Source organism: Vulpes lagopus, chromosome 1, assembly GCF_018345385.1.
Source record: "Vulpes lagopus strain Blue_001 chromosome 1, ASM1834538v1, whole genome shotgun sequence".
NCBI lineage: Eukaryota > Metazoa > Chordata > Mammalia > Carnivora > Canidae > Vulpes > Vulpes lagopus.
The window spans coordinates 176,413,584-176,433,628 of record NC_054824.1 but is presented as its reverse complement, the minus strand read 5'-3'; the positions used below and the strand labels follow the sequence as shown (position 1 = coordinate 176,433,628).

Sequence of the window (20,045 nt, the reverse complement as noted above, 5' to 3'; positions counted from 1 at the left end):
AATCTATTTTAGCCTCAAGTGAACCTGAGCTCCACCTGGATGTCCTGCTTAAAACTCATTGTCAGTGAACCCCAAGTTACAGTCCTCATCTCAGTCTTGCCTTCCCACACCTCCCCACTCAGCATTTCATAACTTCTTAGGTCCTTAACAGCACTATCCTCTACCCAGCTGTCCAGGCTTCAAATCTTCCTCTGGTTAGAATCCTGCTCCTCTCCCCCTGTTCCCTCCCCACAAAAAACTATTGCATATTAAATTTAGTGTGAGCTCATTAACCTTGGTATTTACTGCCTTTCCAAAAAGTGGTCCCTACTATATTTTAAATATCACCAACTTCCAGGCTTATCACTTCTTCCTAATTGTTGATCCTGTTGTTGTTTATACATGGTGTGTCTTCTCATCTTTGCCTTTCAGAAACTTACTCTGTTCTGTAACCCACCGCAGTGTCCACCCCCTCCAACTGGCTTTCTTCTCTGTTCTAGTCATTGTGACTTCTTCCTCTCATCTTTGAATCCCTAGCATACTCTGAACTAATTTTATTAGTAGCTATTTGTGTTTATCCTATCTCCTAATTTGCTTATAAGGCAAAATAAGTTTTCATAGTGCATGTTACTTTCATTTTTTTGTTCTTTTCCATTAATGATACATTTTCTTCCAGTTTCTGCCTTTCAGGTTTAACAAACACCACTTGATCAACTTTAGCTTCTGTTCAGGTGCTGTGACAGTGTTTTTTACATATGTCCTAAACATAGCTTAATATATATTTTACATTTATTCTAACTTTAGTCCTCAGAATAACTTGCCTTGTAGTATTACAGGAGATCTCTGTATCCAAATGCTCATTAATCTAAAGGATTCATAGAGAAGCACAAGTTGCCATACAAGAGAATATTCACTAATGAACTAAGCACTTATAAAATTAGGCTGTGCTCACCAGCTATCCCTAATTAACTCTAGCTGTTACTTTCCTACCCATCTCATCAACATCCTTCTCTCTTACTTTCTTGCTAATGTAATGCAAATACAGCACAAACCAAAATGAAATTTTAAACCTTGCAAAAGATTTTCTTCAAGTCTATGAAAGTACAAGAGAATGACTTTAATCTCTTGCAAAATTGTTGACAGATGGGTATTTAGCAGTTAACCATTGAAGAGAAAAGGATGATGACTCAGAGGAACTTCAAAAAAGAATTTGAGTAACAAAGAATTAAGGGAGGCCCTTGAAAGAATTGTTGAGGTCTTCAGAACAGAAATGACCCACTCTGTGCTCGTATTGTAAATTTCAAAGCCAGTGAATGTTACACCATTGTATGGTCAGCAAAGATGGGAGCTTTAATTAAAGTGTATTTAATCATTTTTTTAATTTCGTAAGTTTTAGTTTCATATTTCAGATGAAGTTGAAGTCAACCCTTTTTTACCGTTTATTCTGAAATATGTGGACCTGTTTTAAAAAGGTTCTAGTACCAATTATCCTTGGGTACCAAGGACCTCTTTTATCTACCTTTTCACAGTACAGGTGGCATCAGACTGCTGGGTTTCAACTCAACATATTAGCTCCTTTCCATTCTCGTTGATCTCCTTTTTTTTTCATTCCTTTTTTTCACTTTCTAAACCTTGGTTCACCCTTCTTTTATTACTGCTTCTTTACAGCCTATAGCCCCCTCTTTTTCTTTACCTTTTTATTTCTTTTTTTTTTCTTTACCTTTTTAATATTCTTTTGCTTCTTTGCCAGTATCCTCATCTTGAGACTTATCCACTATCTGCCTGGCCTTGCCTTACTATCTCTTCTTAATCTCCTCATCTGGTATTATCATTGCTTTCTGCTTTAGGTTTTTCCCTCTTTTACTCTGTGTTTTGTTTTTTTTTTTTTTTAATCTCAAATAATTTTTTTCTAATTTTGAATTTTTGTTTTATTCTTTCTTCTGAATGCTTACTTTTTACAACTCTTCACTCATGGTGAGAAAGTAGATATACCCTAGAACCTCTATGTGCTGAAGAAACTTTTATTAAGATCATGAGTGAGATAAGGCCTAAACACTTGTTCTCAAAGGAAGCCTTTCTTTCTATTTTGTCCAGCCTAGCCATGTAGTACACCAGGCCAGTTTATCTGGGCAGTTTCTTCTGTAAACCTCTGTAGCCTGGTGTACTTAATTTCTGTCTCTCCTTTGACTGCCAAAGTCCTTGTGCTAATCAGTGGGTATACACTAATGAAATTTGATTATGTATTTAATATTGTAGTTTTGCCATAGTAAAAATCCTAAACTTGGGATTTTTTTTAAACAAAAATTGTGGGAGAAATCTGGGGAGGTCTTGGGGGGAAAAATCAATTCTTATAGTGGGTCACTTTCTACTTCAGAAATTTAAGAAATATTTTAGGAATTGGGCCTAATGTACAATTCTGTATTAATTTATAACACTGGTTTTGTTGGAGTAAGGTTAGGTTTAATCTAAACGTGAAGAGAAAATAAATAAATAAATGTGGAGAGAAAAAATTTTAGAGCAAGTTACAGATCCTCTCTAAAGATAAATCTCTTAAATGTTTAAAACTAGGCTAAAATTAATACTTGCCATGTGTGATAGGAACATTGTAGTTGGAAAATGGATGACTAATAGATTTTCTCAGTTTTAATGCCTCTGACTAGAGTATAAATGTGAATGTTGTTCATTCTCCCAAATTGGTACATTTCCCTTTCATATTTTTTGTGTGGGTAAAAGGTAACTCAGAATATATTTTTTAATTCTTTTAAAAACAGAATTTTCATAAATCAGAGTTTTAGTAATCTCGTGTCTATGATTTGGTGAAAAGTTAAACAAAAATAAGCACTTTGGAAAAATGTCTGTCTTCATATCCTCATTAGGAAACTTCTCTTTAATTTTGTAGTCAAATCAGAAAATTAATGCCCGTTGGACCACAGAGGAGCAGCTTCTAGCAGTGCAAGGTATATTAAAGATAAGCAGTTATTGTTGTTAATTATTTAACTTGTCATGAAAGGTGACTACCATAGTTCTTCCCTTCCTTTAGAAATGGATCAAGAAAGGGCTCTTGTGTTTACCACAAAGTCCTGATAACCAGGAATTCTGTTTTGTTCTTGTGGATGTGACTTTACTGAGCTTATATGCATTTTGGGTCCTGTACCGCATGTAGCACATTCTCAACCTTAACAATGATGGTGATGATAAGCTTGAACAAGTCATATGGTCTCTGTGCCTTTGCTTCAGTTTTCCTGCAGTTGGGTTCATTCTTACTATATTAGTCATTGATAACTCATCATTAAAAGCATAAACTATTATATGTTTCTGGTTTTTCTAATTACTCTGTATAATAGTGTTTCTCTATTTGATAAATGTCAGGTACTGAAAATATTAATGATATACTTAATTTTCAGTGTATCGTAACTTAAGAGATATGAAGCCACTGAATGCTTAGAAGGCTGACTTTAAAACATATATATAGAGTTAAAAGATACATTAAAATATATATATAGCATTTTAAACGTACTATTTATAAGAATGCTTTGTTAAATTATATGGAAGAGCACTTTTTGTATTGTGAATCCCATGGGCAAATTAGTAGCATTATTAAATTGGATTTTTCCCATGTTTGAATTACTTAAGGAAGGACAAACTGTGTATTTTTTATTCAGTGTTGTAGTTTTTTGTTTTTTGTTTCTTTTTTGTTCAAGATAAACTTCTGTAGGACTGATTGTGTAATTATAAATTTGGTCTCCAATTTGGTTTTTTGTGGTTGAACCCTCTTTGTGTTGAATACTAATAGCTTTTTTTATCTAGGTTAACTGCTGTAAGAGAAACAAAACATATAAGTATACTTTAAAAAATATTTCTAAGTATTCAAACACAGAAAACATATTTTACTCAAAAAGGTTGTGCAGGTATCATTTGGATGTGAGAGTAATGTAATTAAAGATTGGTTAATAGATGACTCTGCAGTTTGGACTAGAGTAAGTAAGAATTACCCTGCCAGTGTGATTAGAAAATGTCACAGGAGGGTGCCATCGGGATGATGTCAGCCTTCTCTTTGGCTTGTACAGCACAAGACAGTCATTTTATAAACAGAATAAACACTTGATCCTATGGAGACAGAGTGAGGTATGTGCATGGAGCACATCTATAGTTGGGGAACTAAGTTTCTAAATGAGTCAGAACAAAGTTTAATTAGTTTATAATGTTCAATAATAGCTATGTTTAAATTAGAAACTGTTTAAAATTTAGATTTAAAAATGAGTAGGAAAAAAAAATGGGTAGGGGCGCCTACTTGGCCTACTCCATAGAGCATGCTGCTAGATCTCAGGGTCATGAGTGCAAGCTCTGTGTTACTTAAAAAACAAACAAAGAAACCTAGTATTTTCAGAGGCTGCTTCCTATTGATTTAGATCTATGACTTATAGCTCTAATATAGTTATTTGAGGAAACATTGCTTTTGTTGATGTAAAGCCCGTGTTTCTATCCATCTTAGCGTGTGTGTGTGTTTGTGGGTAGCCCATAGAATTTAACCCTGATTTCCGGTATTTCAGTTGCTTAAAGGTTAGTATTAAAAATTGTACTCTACTATAAGAAAATATCCCAGTGAAAGGATTTTCTGGAGAGACTTGTGAGGAAAATCTGGGTTAATGTTTCTAGAGGATTCAAGATTTGATATTGTTCTGCAGTACTACCATGGAATCTTATGGCTAGATCAAATATGTAGAGCTGCATTCAAGAGAATGAGCAATGGCAAGATTTACATGTATAGTTTGAGCTGTATATGTGGATATTATCTCAGTTTATAAGTATTAAAAGAATTTGTATATAATCAAACATTTCATCTCTGCTGAGATATTCAGTATTCTTATATATTTAAAAAGTTAATTCCTAAATAAATTACACTAATGCAGCAATTTGTACAAAAATATACATGTTCTTAGGATTTTGAAGCCACTTTCTTAATATGTTAATGTCTTTATCTTAACTCTAGGGAATTTTTGTTTCACTTTGAGTTTTTTAGGCTTTTTTTGGGGGGAAAGTGCTCATTATATAAAATAAAACAATATGGAGCTCTTTGTGTCCAAAATAGTTATCTTAGGGAAAACAGAAAGTGCTATTTTTGCTAATGAGCCCACATGTTCATATAATGCTCAGATGTGTGTCTTATAAACAGTGTAATCTTATAGTAATGTCACCTGTACCTGAATCTCTGTGGTTAATGTACATAACCACAGGTTTTATTTTAACATGTAGTTTGCTGTCCATAAGTACCCATCTTAGTGGGCAATTGTTTTGTTTTTCTTCTCTTTAATCTTCATGTTTGATAAACCTTTATATATTATTATGACTTTCAGTTTTATAAAATATAAATCATTTGTTTTGATATTAACATTTTAGTTTTAAAGCATTTTATATTTAAGACATTTTGTGTATATTCTGATTTGACACTCATTTATTAAATGCCTTTTTAAATCTTGCTCATAGTTGACTATTAGAGTGACCTGGAGAGAGAAATATAAACTCTATAGTGTCATAGTGAGACTTATAATTCTACTATTAAATAAACTTTTTTGTTGTAACTTTTAAAACCACATACATATATTAGGATTATTTCCTAGGGCTTAAATATATATTTCCCACTTTTTCCCCATCTACTCACATTGTTGTTAACTAAATACTACCATTTAAATAATAACTATTTAAATAAATAAATTTTATTTATTTATATGGTGAATAAGTAAATAAATATTAAGCTATTTTTCCTTCTTTCTCCCCTATTTGGAAGGGCAGGGAGTCCTGCTCAGACCAAACAAGAATGTCTGTTTATAATTGTTAATGTTAGCTCTAGGTATCTTATAACTTCATTAACATTCTTCAAGAGTCCCCAGATAGGTTATTATTATAAGTGTGGCTAATTTAAACCTCTAAAAAGTACTTGTTAAGAATGTATTTCTATACTTTCTATAATCTGTTTCAGCCTTTAAGTTTCTGAGTTTTCTTTTTTTTTTCTCTTTCTATCCTTTCTTTCTTTCTTTCTTTCTTTCTTTCTTTCTTTCTTTCTTTCTTTCTTTCTTTCTTTCTTTCTTTCAATATTTTATTTATTCATGAGAGACACAGCGGAAGGGACAGAGACATAGGCAGAGAGAAAGGCAGGCTCCCTGCAAGGAGCCCAATGTGGGACTCGATCCCAGGACCCCAGGATCACACCCTGAGCCAAAGGCAGATGCTCAGCCACTGAGCCACCCAGGTGCCCCAAGTATCTGAGTTCTCTATTACAACAAACTAGTTAACAGATTAATTATAGTCTTCACAGTTCATGTTAGTGGAAATATCCCTATTTATAGCTTGTTTCATATATATATAAATGATTTTTTCTAATCTGTAGTGCTCTTAGAAGTTATCCTAAAATCAGTCTTGATATTCATATGATAAACATTTCTTATTTAGCAAGAATTAAGAAAGGAACTAGATTTGGGTGTATTTTTTTCATGTAAAATGGAACAATTTTTAACTGTTTTCAAAAAATAATAATACATTTAAATGATAGGACAAAACATTGACTCTTTAAAGTATAGAAGGGCAGAACCTAGTATATACAGTATTTATTTTAGGCCTTCCCTTAAATGTATTCATTTCATAATCATTAGTGCTAAAAAATAATATACTCCGCAACCAAAATGTTAGTGCTATTTTGGGGTAAACAACAAGAAACTTTCCCAGTTTTATCAGGATATGAGCTTTAATTTTTAGGGTTTTTTTTCCCCCTTTTCATATTACCTGTCTTCTTATAAAACAGGAAATGATGGAACTATGTTCACGTCAGTTATGCTTTCACAGTTAAATGTTAGCTTCTCTTCCTGTAGTTTATACATTTTATTTGTTTTTAGGTTGTAAGCCTCGAAATTTTCTTCTAATTTTATCTTGTACATTTAAAAAAAAAAAAGTATGTTTATTAAAGGAGGAGAGAATGGTTTTGGTGCTTGATTAAAACAGAGATTATAACCCATTACGTGAATAATCAAAAGGAAAGGGAGATCAGGAGATTCATATTTTTTCATCTAAAAGACACTCATTTGCTTTAGAGAGTTTCTTCTATTATAACAGGTATCACAAGAATGGAGACCCAAAAGTATAATTGTCAGCCCTCTGATGCACTTGCTTCAAAGAATTAATGATTCAAAATTTCCAGCATCTTTGTGATGGGATTTAACTTAAAACAAGGATGATGGGAACACAAGACTCAGAAGAGAAAGGCTAGATATTAGAAAGAGAATTGATTCTGACTTTTAGACCTCACCTAGATAGATGCACCATTCACTGTCCCACTGCTGTTGGTATCTTTTCTTTACTATGAATTCTTGAAAAGATTTATAGGTGGTAGAAAGAAATGCATGTTGCCAAATGGTTTGAGTTTAAAATTAATATTTTATTGATAGGAAAGAACCACATCCCTGGGATTTCTAGATATCACTATGTTCTTATTTCAGAAATAGGTTTCCTGGTTATATACTAAATACATGCTCACTTAAGAAATATTGTTATAAAGAAGCAAGAAATAATACCACCACCACCCCCAAACACACACAAGTTGTACTACCTGGAAGCAGCTTGCTACTCTTAACGTTTTGACTTTTTTGGTAGCCCAAGATCAGATTTTAAAAATAACATTTTAAATATACCAAAAGCAGATTCATGATATCCCTTCTATCTCAGGAGAGATAGAGGAGGGGAGAGCCTATAATTCTGTGTCCACAGTTGAGAAACACTACACTGCAAATGCCCCTGAAGTTACAGTCTTACTAGCCAAATTTTTAAAAATATGAATATATGTTTTTTTGTGGAGCAGAGTGAAGAATACTGTTTGGAGAATGTGGGCTTTTATAAAATGTGACGAGAGTTATACTTCTATATTAATTTCCAAGCAAAACTGTAAAAGTGTATGTTAAAGATTATAAGGTATCATCTGCCAGCATAGGAAGCCAGGTTGTTTCACTATAACTTTCAAAATTTGACTGAAAACACTTTTTTTTCTCTTCCTGGGAAATTTACAATATACCTGTTCCAGGATTTTCTAAAATTTTATTCTACTAACCTTTAAAAACTGACCTTTGGCCCTAAAGGTGAGAAGTTTAATTTAAAACCATGGTTCAGATGGACCTAATCCTTTTACATCTTCAGGAAGAGAGATTTAGTCACAATTTAATTCCCATGCTGATAAAGCAATCGGATGGCCTTATTATAAAATTGTGAAAAAAGAATGGACCACCCTTCTTCTAGGTACAAATTGGAACTAAAGTGGCTCTGATACCTTGGGAAGTTAAAGTTCATTGCTCTGCATTGCTACACCTGCTAGGTTTTCTTCCAGAAGCCTAGCTGCGGATTCTTTTGAAGGAGCTGCCCTAGTAAATCTTAAGTTGGTGTTTCATTAGAATTTAACTAGTTATCAGCCACAGTATGGACTTTAAGAATTCCACCTTCTAACCAAAATATGCTATTGAACCAGCTTCATGGGAAGTGTGAAGGTGGTAAAGAATTTAGCTATATGTGACCCTTGTGGTGTGGGGGAGAAAAATCAGTCCTATTCCCTGAGTACCCTATGTACCCAGCATTATATTTCATAGGACAGTACTTTCCAACCTTTCTCACATCATGGTATACAGAAAAAAAATTAATGAAATTTGTCACAACACTCTGGGGCAAATGGACGAGGCTGCTGTTGTCCAGAGAGGACTGCCAAGGAGCTCTAGTTATTCCAGTCTCTGCCCAGCCATCCTGCAAGTTGAGGGCATTAATATTCCTGAAGGCCCATTTGTTCTCAGGACATGAGTGGGATCCTCATTCAGACTATAAAAGTCTGCAGTATGGTCTGAGCCTTAAGATTTTGTAAAGTAGTTTATATGAAACTGGCATACATGAGTTAATAATAAACATATCTGGGTCACTTAGAACCTAGGCGACTTGGAAAAAGTCCTTGACATCCAAAGTATCTGGGAAAACTAAGGCTCCTATAGGAAGTAGTTTTGGTTTGTGGGTCTATAATTCTGGAAGTACAACAATGTTGGTGACAAGGTAAAGTCCATTGAGTAAGAGAAAATAAAACAAGATCCAAAAAAAGGAGGACAGTTGTAAAATGGAATGTACATGGGGATAACTTCCTGGTGGATTTTGGAATATATTTTGCTAAACAAATGGGTATTCTGAGGATTGTAATATCTCTTCATACTTGGAAGTCAGAGTTAGTCTTAATGTGACTTCTTGCTACAATACAGAAAAATTATCTTAGATTTATTTAAAGTTTTCATTTCCAAACTCATATTCAGTAGCTTTGGTCATTTCTAGAATATAAATTAAATATCTCTTGTAAAAATTAGTACATCGATAGAACACTGTGTCTGATTTCAAATTAGGAGTTGTTTTTCAGTAACAGCAATCTCAAATGAGTTGTTATTTTCCAAAGTATAAATGATAGAGAAGTACTTGAGTATATAGCAATAATTCCTAATATTAAATAACCTTAGATTCTATTGCCCAATAAACCCTCACTGTAACCTAGTCACCCTTAGGATAGATATACTCAGTTACAGAGTCTGAACTGGAAATAAACTCATGGATTTAAAGAGAACTTATGTTGCTAAATACTATAAATAATGTTAAGTGTCATAATTTATTGGCATACATATCTTTCCCTTTGAGAACAGAGCAAGTGAGCAGTTTACAAACCTCAAACTCCGTATTAAAAATCATTATAGCTTAATAATGTCAAACCTCCTGCTCAAAATGCTCTTCTTTAAGGTAGAAGACTCCCCATAGATAGAGTCAAGCCTACCTAGTTGAATATAAGCAAAAGATACTCACAGTCAAGTTCTCTATAAAATAAAGGCAGAAATTAAAAACAAGAATTTTGTCATGATGGTGCTTTAAGGTAATTGGATAAATGATACCAATGGGGATCTGTAAGAATGTATCTAGCATTTCTCCTGAAGTGTTAACATAGCCTTATATTATTGTCTCATCTGTGATTGTATACATGTTGAATTTCTTTAAATTCCCATGATTCTGGTTGCTTAGGTTACATTATGGACTTTACTATCATAAGTATCATTTCTTTCTCCTTTGTCATTCTGTAATGAGTTACTGTTTTCTGATATTTTAAACAGTAGTTATCAAGTTGTCAAATCAAAAATTTTGATAGCTTTTATATTTTGAGTTAAGCGCATCTTTCTAGAATGAGCCAGTGAACGTCCTTTTAGAATTCCCTTAAGAACACCTTATTATCTATCTGATTATATAAAGTCATTCCAAATTCTGTAGTATGAATAACTGTCTCAAGTTCATAAATCAAATCTTTCACTACAGTAAAGTTTCCATTACAAACTTTTAGGTTCTCAACTGAATGCACAGTCCTTCTTAAATTTAAGGTAGTGATGATGAGCACAAGTACTCTACACAGTAGTCACTACTGTAACCCTATTCTTTAGGCTATAAAGTACAGCTAGGAATCTTCCTCATACACAGTCTGGGGACTATTAGATAAGTTGAAATCCAACCAACTCTGAAAAATAGCTTCCCCTTTTTTTGCCCATCACATGATGATTCTTTTTTGTGTTTAAATTCTTATCTCATTTCTGTTCATTGGTACCCTGGTGAGATTAGGCAAGTAATCCTGTTGAAGCTGGTATTACAACCAAAATTATAATGCTTTTCTTAATGGGGGAACTCTAAGACTACTCACTCAGTCCATTGAGGGGATAAAAGAGATGGCTCATTCCCATCCAGTTTTGTTTACAAACGGTGTTGCTCAAATTTAGGTGACTGGCTACTAGGGAAATAAATGAATGTGGAATTGAGGATGGAACAAAGAATTCAATGCTTTACAATAAATGGACTGTATTTGAGAGTTCAAGAGAGGATTGGAGAAAATAACTGAGTATGTAAAAAATGGTAAGTTTCTGATTGTTCAGTTGAAGGCAAGTGGCTGGCTCGCTGAAATGACATAATTGATAGTTTTCATCTGTGACCCTGATATCTTAGTCTCTCTCTCAGAATTGAGACATGAGCAGAGTTAATGAGAAAGGATTTTCATTGCTGGTATCTTTTGTGTGTGCATGATGTTTAGTACACACAGCTCTCCTTATTGATCCTTCACAGGTGTATTATTTACTTTGCTTTCCAGGTGTCCGCAAATATGGTAAAGATTTTCAAGCTATTGCAGATGTAATTGGCAACAAGACTGTTGGCCAAGTGAAGAACTTCTTTGTAAACTACAGGCGTCGGTTTAACTTAGAGGAGGTATTGCAGGAGTGGGAAGCAGAACAAGGAACCCAGGCTTCTAATGGTGATGCTTCTACTTTAGGGGAGGAGACAAAAAGTGCTTCTAATGTGCCATCAGGGAAGAGCACTGATGAAGAAGAGGAGGTGTGTTTGTGTATGGAATTTGAGCTAATATGAGTTGAGGAATCATCATTTTGTGTGGTGTGTTCTGTAAGGTTAATCTGTCAGAGGACTAGCTAAATGAGCATGAAAGGTTGACAATACACTTACCCAGTGGTTCCCCTCTGGTGGTGACTCCTAAGTCCTAATGACATGCTAAGTTCTGATCCTAGAAGAATGGAGAGTGTATTGTTCTTTCATAGTCTTATTTTTATTTCCAGTGTTAAGCTGTTTACTAATAAAGATGCCTGTTTGGTAGCTTCGTTGCTTTTTCGGTTTTTGGTTTTTTGTTTTGTTTTGTTTAAAATAAAAGAAGCTTGTGCTTCCAAAAAACACTGGTGTTATGTTTTTGTTTTGTTTTGATTTGTTTTGTTTTTCCTGTGACAGCCCAAACTATATTGTATTAAGTTCGTTAGGAACTCTCATCTCATACATGTATTTTTGTTTCCTCACCTCTAGGCACAGACCCCACAGGCTCCTCGGACTCTGGGTCCATCACCTCCTGCCCCATCATCCACTCCAACACCAACAGCCCCCATTGCCACTCTGAACCAGCCTCCACCACTTCTTCGTCCAACACTGCCTGCTGCCCCTGCTCTTCACCGGCAGCCTCCTCCACTCCAGCAGCAGGCTCGGTTCATCCAGCCCCGGCCAACTTTAAATCAGCCTCCACCACCTCTCATTCGCCCTGCTAATTCTATGCCACCCCGTCTAAACCCAAGACCAGTGTTGTCCACGGTTGGTGGTCAACAGCCACCGTCACTTATTGGAATTCAGACAGATTCACAGTCCTCACTGCACTAAAATTAAATTGGACAGATCTACAGTAACTCTTCACCCCATCATTATACCAATGCTCATCAGACTGATGCAAAAGAGGAGAGAGCAATCCCTCCTAGATACTGAGGCTGCGAACTAGTTCTGTGGCAGTGGGCTAGCATAAGTGGGTGTCTAGGAAATTTTTTGGTTCATACAACCGAACTAAATGTTAATACAACAAAAAGCCTATAGTTAGCCTCCTTTCTAGAGTATACGTTCAGTGACATGATCTCATAAAAGAAAAAAAAAGACTAAGTATTCTATATACCAAGGTTTTTTTGTTTTGTTTTTACTGTATTTATTTTATTGAGATTCTTTATATTTCTGCCTCTTCATAGTCAAGACTCTTAGTACAGAAATACTGACTTAGGAATTGTGAAAACTCCTTAAGTTTCTTAAGGATGTTTGAATTTTTCTTTCTTCCTTAATTTAATTTTTAACATTTTCCTATGTTAGGAGTGCAAGAATAAATAGCCTGCATTTCAGATTTTGACATATGTTCATTTAGTGCATATTTAAGAAATTATAGTACATATCCCTTTTTTCAAAAAAAATCTTGCTTTTTTTTCTAAAGGAATTTTTAATATATTCCTTTAAAAGAAAGCAATTTAATCAATTGCAAAGCAATTATATGAAACCACAAAGAATGTACTGAACCTACTAACCCTTTAACATACACTTTAGGGTCCTAGTGCAAAGTCCTTGCTTAAAGGTCATTGACCCGTCATCTGTCAGTAATAAGAGGATTGGAATAATAATTTTACATACAAATGAGAACTTAATTTGTTGAAGTACAATGTCTTTAAGTTCCTTGAAAATGGAGTTAATTTTGATTTTTTTTTTTTTAATGTTTCTAAATGCTATCTGCTTTTAACTAGTAGTTGCCTATATTTGGGGAGTTTAGAAGAGAATTATATTTTGTCAGTTACGTGAAGATAGTGGTTATGGAAGCATTTATTTACAATACCCTTTTTGTGTTTAGGTTCTGACTTAAAATTGCCCTCATTAATATGGTCTACGTTTAATATAAAGGATGTTTTCTTGATAAATCTCTATTGTACTATTTGGATACATTTGTGTATTCCTTGCAGCCGACCTGTGCTTGTGGGTTTGGTTTAGGGTTAAATCATCAGCATTATTTCATAAAATAAATTTAAGAATTTGTTCTGTGTTATCTAAAGATGTATCAGTATATTGTCACAGTTGTGCTGTTAACTTAAAATGCTCAGACCCCTTTTTATAAAGAAGCAAAAACATTTCAAGTCTTAATTGACACATAAATCATTAAGCACCTACAAATAATATTTTACAAGTAATAGTATTTCAACAATGTGTTACTAATATTTTTGATACAGTGATTTCATATTGGAATCCTGACTTGTGGAAAGGGACAGATCACTTAGATTACTAGTGGAACTTAAGGCTAAATGTTTGCACATTTATATTCTCATCATATTTAGAACTATGTCACGAAATAGTCAACACCTAAGGCCCTTGATTTATGTTTTTGAGAAGTCATATATTCCCAGTGTTGGAAAAATAGTCCCTCCTATTGGCTCTAAAGCCTTAAGGAGCTATTAGATTTTAAATTCATTGATTAGTTTTAATTTTCAAGTTTAGATCACTTCTCATATGGACCTTAAGTTCTGGCACAAACTTCCTCCAGGGTGTGTCTTTTCTTTCTCACTGGATCATCTTAAATAGTTCCTACCCCTGGATTGTAACTAGATAAAAATCTGATTTAATATTCAGGAATTTATACTTATTTTTACTTTAAAAGCCACGGTGGGGGGGCAGTTATATATCTTAAAAAGAAAGTATCTAAAGCATTTTTTTACAGTACTTAGATTGTCTTGCATATGTGCATACTATATGGCTTTTATTGTCTTGTCTCTTGTCAGTAGACCAGTATACAATGTGTGAGACATGTCAGTCAAGTTGGTCAGCACCAGCATCTGTCCAGCTGTTAAGTATATTATGATTCACTTAAAAATCTGTTCTATCCCAGCCATGGGCCAAGATGCTGTATCTGAGGGATGTGCTGTGATTTGATTTACGTACACTAGAGCACACAGTAGAAAAATCTGAGCTTCATTAGTAATATGACACATGTATATAGTGAGATGTCTTATTGTGTGCTTTGCATATTTTGTAAATATTTTGCACGTCATTAATTTTCTTTTTTGTTTAAGCAGTGTTTGGCCTGGAAGAGTGATATGCTTGCTGCTTAATCAAAGGATTAAAGAGTTAAAGATGTCTATGTCTTCTATTTTTATATAATTTCATGTTGTATGAAGAATTTAGGACCTCTTCACTGTGAAATTCTAAATATTGATTTTTTATAAGAAAGCAAAATCTAGAAATATTTTAATGACCATTTCATAATGTCAAGGTTATCATTTTTGAAAAATCTACACCCAACTATTTTTCATTACATAACTAAAAATAAATCACACTGTTGATACGCCTGGTAATATTAATGAAAAGATATTTTTTCTATATTCTCTAATTCCAGTATGTAATATGGATGGAGGTAAAGGTAAGTTTGGATCAGTACTTTTCCTCAATAATTCTACAGCTAAGTGAGTAAAATAAAATGTAGAATAAAGATGAATGGAAACTTCTGTCTTAATATAGGCCAACATTCTTTTTAGAAATAGATGTAGGAAATAAGCAAAAAAAAAAGTCAGTTGTGATTTTAAAAAATATTAAGAATATTGGCAAGTTTTTTGGTTAAAGTATTGAGTTTAGTTAGTAAATATGTTGTACTATTTTCAAAAGTATTAACTCAGACATGTTAATAATGGCTGATCACTTAACACTAGGGTATCAAGATCTCCTCAAAACAACTAATAATCTGACTTAGAACTCAAAGCAGGATCTGTCTTTCTCCTTTTGCTTCCCCAAAATAAATGAGAAATACATTCTGACTATAGGAAAACACAAAAATAAACTAACATGTATGTGTTAGTTTTTTAACAGAGGCATTCATCATAAATATTTGTAAGATGTGAATAGAGTAAGTGAATACAGTAAGAATCCGATAATCAAGTTTGAGGAAACATTTGATATAAAATGTAAGAAACGACCTCATTTTCTGACAGCATTTAATGGGGGCACATAACCTGTCTTAGGACAAAGTAGGTCACAACCCCTCCCAACTTAATCTGATTATAACTTTACCTTAAGGAAGGAATGTTCTGCAGCAATGAATTTTAGTAGCAATAGAGTTTGGGAGTAAAATAGTAAAAGGAATCCTCCTGCATGTGTGAGTTTATACCTAAAAGGCCATGTAGCAATGTGGTAAGTTACACTTTAGAATCCTAAAACTGGAATTTGGGTGAGCAGGGTCTCTAAGGAAAAAAGGTTGGGAATATGAACTACAGAGATCTAGGAGCAGTCTTCACAATGTAAATGGCATAAAGGATAGCCTCCCAGAATGCTTTATATAATGCCCCCCCCCCCGCCCTGGGTTATTTTAAGGAAGGTTAATTTTTTATTCTGTATTATTTAATCTTATTTAAACATACCAGGTACAGTTACCATAACTAAGGAGATCTTGAATAATATCACAACAGAAGTTCTCTCTTGAGCTATCTAGCTTATTGCCCCCAGAACAGCTTTCATGATTGGTAGGATTTGGCTTCAAGAGGTCTTTATTCCCAAGACCAATTTTGTTCATATGCTCTTGCTTTTCCAAGAGTTTGAAAACGATCAGTCGCTGAGAGGCTTGTCACTTGGCTTATATATAAAAGAGTCTTCCCTGTACTATGGTGACACTTGGCCAACTCCATTGAACAAGTTACTTCACATCATGAGCCTAGGTTATTTTCTTCCCTTCCAAATCTTACTGAAATGATGACAAATAATGAAAATTGGAATAGCCCTTAGCAGTGCAGGAAAGCCAGGGGAGGTGCCACCAGCAGATGGAGACTGATTTATGATAAAACAAAAAAACTAACAATTGAGGAACCTCCATGAAAGCAAAAGCACAGGAAAACATTCTCAGAAGTGCCCCATAATAACCTCAGATTAGCTGCAGAGGTATGGAGCAGACCCCCAAAGATTCCTACTTCCTGGTATTCATGCCCCTGTGTTTGAGCCACATGTAGTGACTTCTGACCAGTGGGATATGGCAAAGGTGATGATGTCACGTCTGTAGTCAGGTTAAAAGATTGTGACTTCTTTCCTGCTTACTACACTATTGCATTCTCTGGTTGCATTTGCAGCCTATGAGAGACCGTGAAGCAGAGAACTCAGCCAAGCTGTGCCCTGATTTCTTACTACAGAAACTGAACTAATGAGTGTTGTTTTGAGCTGCTAAGTTTAGGGGTAATACTTGTTATGCAGCAATAGGAAACTAATACAATAGATGAATGTATACCATCTAACAAAATAGGGGACGCCTGGATGGCTCAGTGGTTGAGCATCTGCCTTTGGCTCAGGGAGTGATCCCCGGAGTCCTGGGATTGAGTCCCACATCCGGCTTCCTGCATGGAGCCTGCTTCTCCCTCTGCCTCTCTCTGTGTGTCTCTTATGAATAAATAAATAAAGTCTTTAAATTAAAAAAAAAAAATTGGAGTGACTAGATATCAAAGATTTCAAAGCAAAGAATATTATAAAAAATACAGATGGTCATTTGATAATGGTAAAGGTGCCAATTCAAGAGGATCCCTGTGAGAGCTGCAAGAATAAATAGGCAAGGGGATCCCTGGGTGGCTCAGCGGTTTAACACCTGCCTTTGGCCCAGGATGTGATTCTGGAGACCCGGGGATTGAGTCCCACATCAGGCTCCTTGCATGAGGCCTGCTTCTCCCTCTGCCTGTGTCTGTGCCTGTGTGTGTGTGTGTGTGTGTGTCTCATGAATAAATTAAATCTTTAAAAAAAGAATAAATAGGCAAATCCACCATTAAAGTCCATGACCTGGGGGATCCCTGGGTGGCGCAGCGGTTTAGCGCCCGCCTTTGGCCCAGGGCGCGATCCTGGAAACCCGGGATCGAATCCCACATCGGGCTCCCGGTGCATGGAGCCTGCTTCTCCCTCTGCCCATGTCTCTGCCTCTCTCTCTCTCTCACTGTGTGCCTATCATAAATAAATAAATAAATAAAAATAAAATAAAAGTCCATGACCTATGTCTCAAATATTGATACATGAAAACCAGAAATAAGAATATAGAAGACTTGAACGAAACTATTGATCACCTCTAAGTGAAATTCATAGATCATTCCACCCAACAACAAAATACACATGAAATATTTCCAAGACAGACCATATTCTGTGCCATAAGTTTTAATAAGTGGAAAAGGATTCAAATCTTCAACTTGAATAAGTTGAAAAAGGATTCAACCCTCTGAGTATAATGGAATTAGAAATCAGCAACAGAAATCTGCAAAAAATGCCAAATATTAAACACATTGCTAAGTAAACTATAGGTCAGAAAATACGTTACAAGAGGAATTAGAAAATACCTTGAACTGAAAATAAGTAAAAACACAGTATATAAAAATCTATTGGATACAGCAAAGTTGTGACTAGAAGGAAATTCATAGCTTTAAATATATTAGAAAGAGAGATCTAAATCATCTAAGCTTTCTTCCTTAAAAGCTAGCAGGGGAAAGCGTAAACTCAAACAGAAGAGAGGAGGATCGCTTCTCGGCCTTTTGGCTAAGATCAAGTGCAAACAGAAGAGAGGAAATAAAGATAGTTGAAAAATAAATGAAATAGATAAGAAAATAGAGGAAAATCTCTGAAACCAATAGTTGCTTCTCAAAAAGATCAAAAAAATTGAAAAATTATTATACAGAGAATTTGATAGATCAAGAATAAAAACTGCAAAAGTTACCAAACTCTAAACAGGAAGAGGGGGTCATAATTGTGTAACCTACAGAAATTAAAAGAATTTGTAAAGGAATATGATGAAAAATTTATGCCAGCCAATTGGGAAATGTTTATGAAATGGACAAATTCTTACCAAAACTGTCTCAGAAAGAAACAGAAAATCTGAGTCAAGTAAAGAAACTGAATTTGTAACTTAAAATCTTCACACACACAGGAGTCTTATCCCAGATAGCTTTACTGGTGAATTCTATCAAATCCTTAAAGAAATAATACCAAATCTACACAAACTCAGAAAATACTAGAGAAAAGAACACTTTCCCAATCATGCCATAAAAGCATTACTACTCTGACTCAAAGCCAAATGAAGATAAGAAAACTTCAGACTGATATCTCTAGTGAACAGAGATGCAAAAATTCTTAGGAAGATATCAGCCTCATCTAAAAAGAATTGCAGAACATAATTCAGTGGTGCTTTTTCCAGGAATGCAAGTTTGGTTTAACAGTCAGAAATCAATTAGTGTAATACAACCACGGTTTCTCAACCTCAGCACTATTGACATTTTGGACGAGACAATTCTTTATTATGCTTTGTGGGGTATATAGCAGAATCCTCAGCCTCTATCCACAAGATGACAGTAGCAATCTCTTCCCCTGCCCCAATTTAACAATCATAAATGTCTCCAGGCATTACCTAATGTCCCCCAGGGAGGAAAATCACCCTCTGCTGAGAATCATTGCAGCATATCATATTAAAAAAATAAAAGGAAAAGACCATCTGATCAAGCCAATAGACACATAATGACATTTGACAAAATCCCACACCCATTCATGACTAAAAAAAAAAAAAAAAAAAAACAAAAAAAAAAAAAAAAACTCAGAAAACTAAAAATAAGAGAACTTCCTCAACCTGATAAAGGGCATCCACGGGAAGATCATAAGTAATGTCATACTCAACTGAAGGCTTTTCCCAAGGATTGAAACCAAGGAAAGGGTGTCTGTCCTCATCACTTCAACATTTTACTGGATGTTCTAGCAATGCAAAATGGTGAGAAAAAGGCATACAGATTGGAAAGGAAGAACAAAAATTGTCTTTATTTGCGGATGGCATGATCTTGCACGTAAAAAATACTAATAAGGGGCACCTGGGTGACTTAGTGGTTGAGCGCCTGCCTTTGGCTCAGGTCGTGATCCTGGGGTCTGGGATGACCTCGCAGGGAGCCTGCTTCTCCCTCTGCCTATGTCTCTGCCTCTCATGAGTAAATAAAATCTTAAAAAAAAAAAACAAACAGTAAAAATGTTTAAAAGAGGGGAAAAATATATAACCAAAGTGTGTGCAATGGATGCAGCAGCCCCAGGATGATGTACCATAATGAGAGGCCCTCGGTGTGCCTGCTGAGAATTGTATGCAGTTTCTCAGGAGAGAGGGGCAAGATCATGGACTATGGAGGTGTTGTTGGAGTCAAAGACATTTGAACTTTGTCAGTTTTTCCCAGGATAAGCCCTTCCTGAGCTTATGCCTTTCCTTCTTAATGCTTCTGTTCTGTTTTCTATGAAACGGGGGTTACGACTAACCAGGGTTCTAAGACTGTTGTTTAAAATGTCTCCATAAGCTCCTGGGTGGCTTAGTTGGTTAAGCATCCAATTCTTGATTTTAGCTCAGGTCATGATCTCTTGGGGTGATGACCTCAAGGTCCTGAGATTGGGCCCCTCACTCAGCGAAGAGTCTGCTTGAGTTTCTCTCCCTCTGTCCCCCCTCCCCGCTCTCTCTCTCTCTCTTTCTAAAATAAATAAATCTTTAACAAAATAAATAAAATCTCTCCATATACACTAGGCACCATTAAAAAAAAGAAGAAAAGAAAGAAAAAAGAAAGAAAGAAAGAAAGAAGAAAGAAAGAAAGAAAGAAAGAAAGAAAGAAAGAAAGAAAGAAAGAAAAGAAAGAAATAGTGAATAAATGGTTCCCTTGTTACTGACCTATTAC

At 34.9% G+C, this 20,045-nt stretch overlaps 1 protein-coding gene across 4 annotated transcripts in view; it reads left to right on the top strand.

Moving 5' to 3' along the window:
- The window catches only part of RCOR3 (REST corepressor 3), a 53,987-nt gene extending 39,503 nt beyond the window's left edge, over positions 1 to 14,484 (top strand). For 3 of the 4 annotated variants that reach the window (XM_041759453.1, XM_041759462.1, XM_041759475.1), the window contains exons 10-12: positions 2,879 to 2,936; positions 11,153 to 11,394; positions 11,869 to 14,484. In XM_041759453.1, coding sequence (XP_041615387.1) covers positions 2,879 to 2,936; positions 11,153 to 11,394; positions 11,869 to 12,213 — 645 coding nt within the window. In that variant the 3' untranslated portion in view covers positions 12,214 to 14,484. The remainder of the gene's footprint in view (positions 1 to 2,878; positions 2,937 to 11,152; positions 11,395 to 11,868) is intronic. The other variant, XM_041759470.1, reaches the window with a different exon arrangement.
- Positions 14,485 to 20,045: the final 5,561 nt, after the last annotated feature.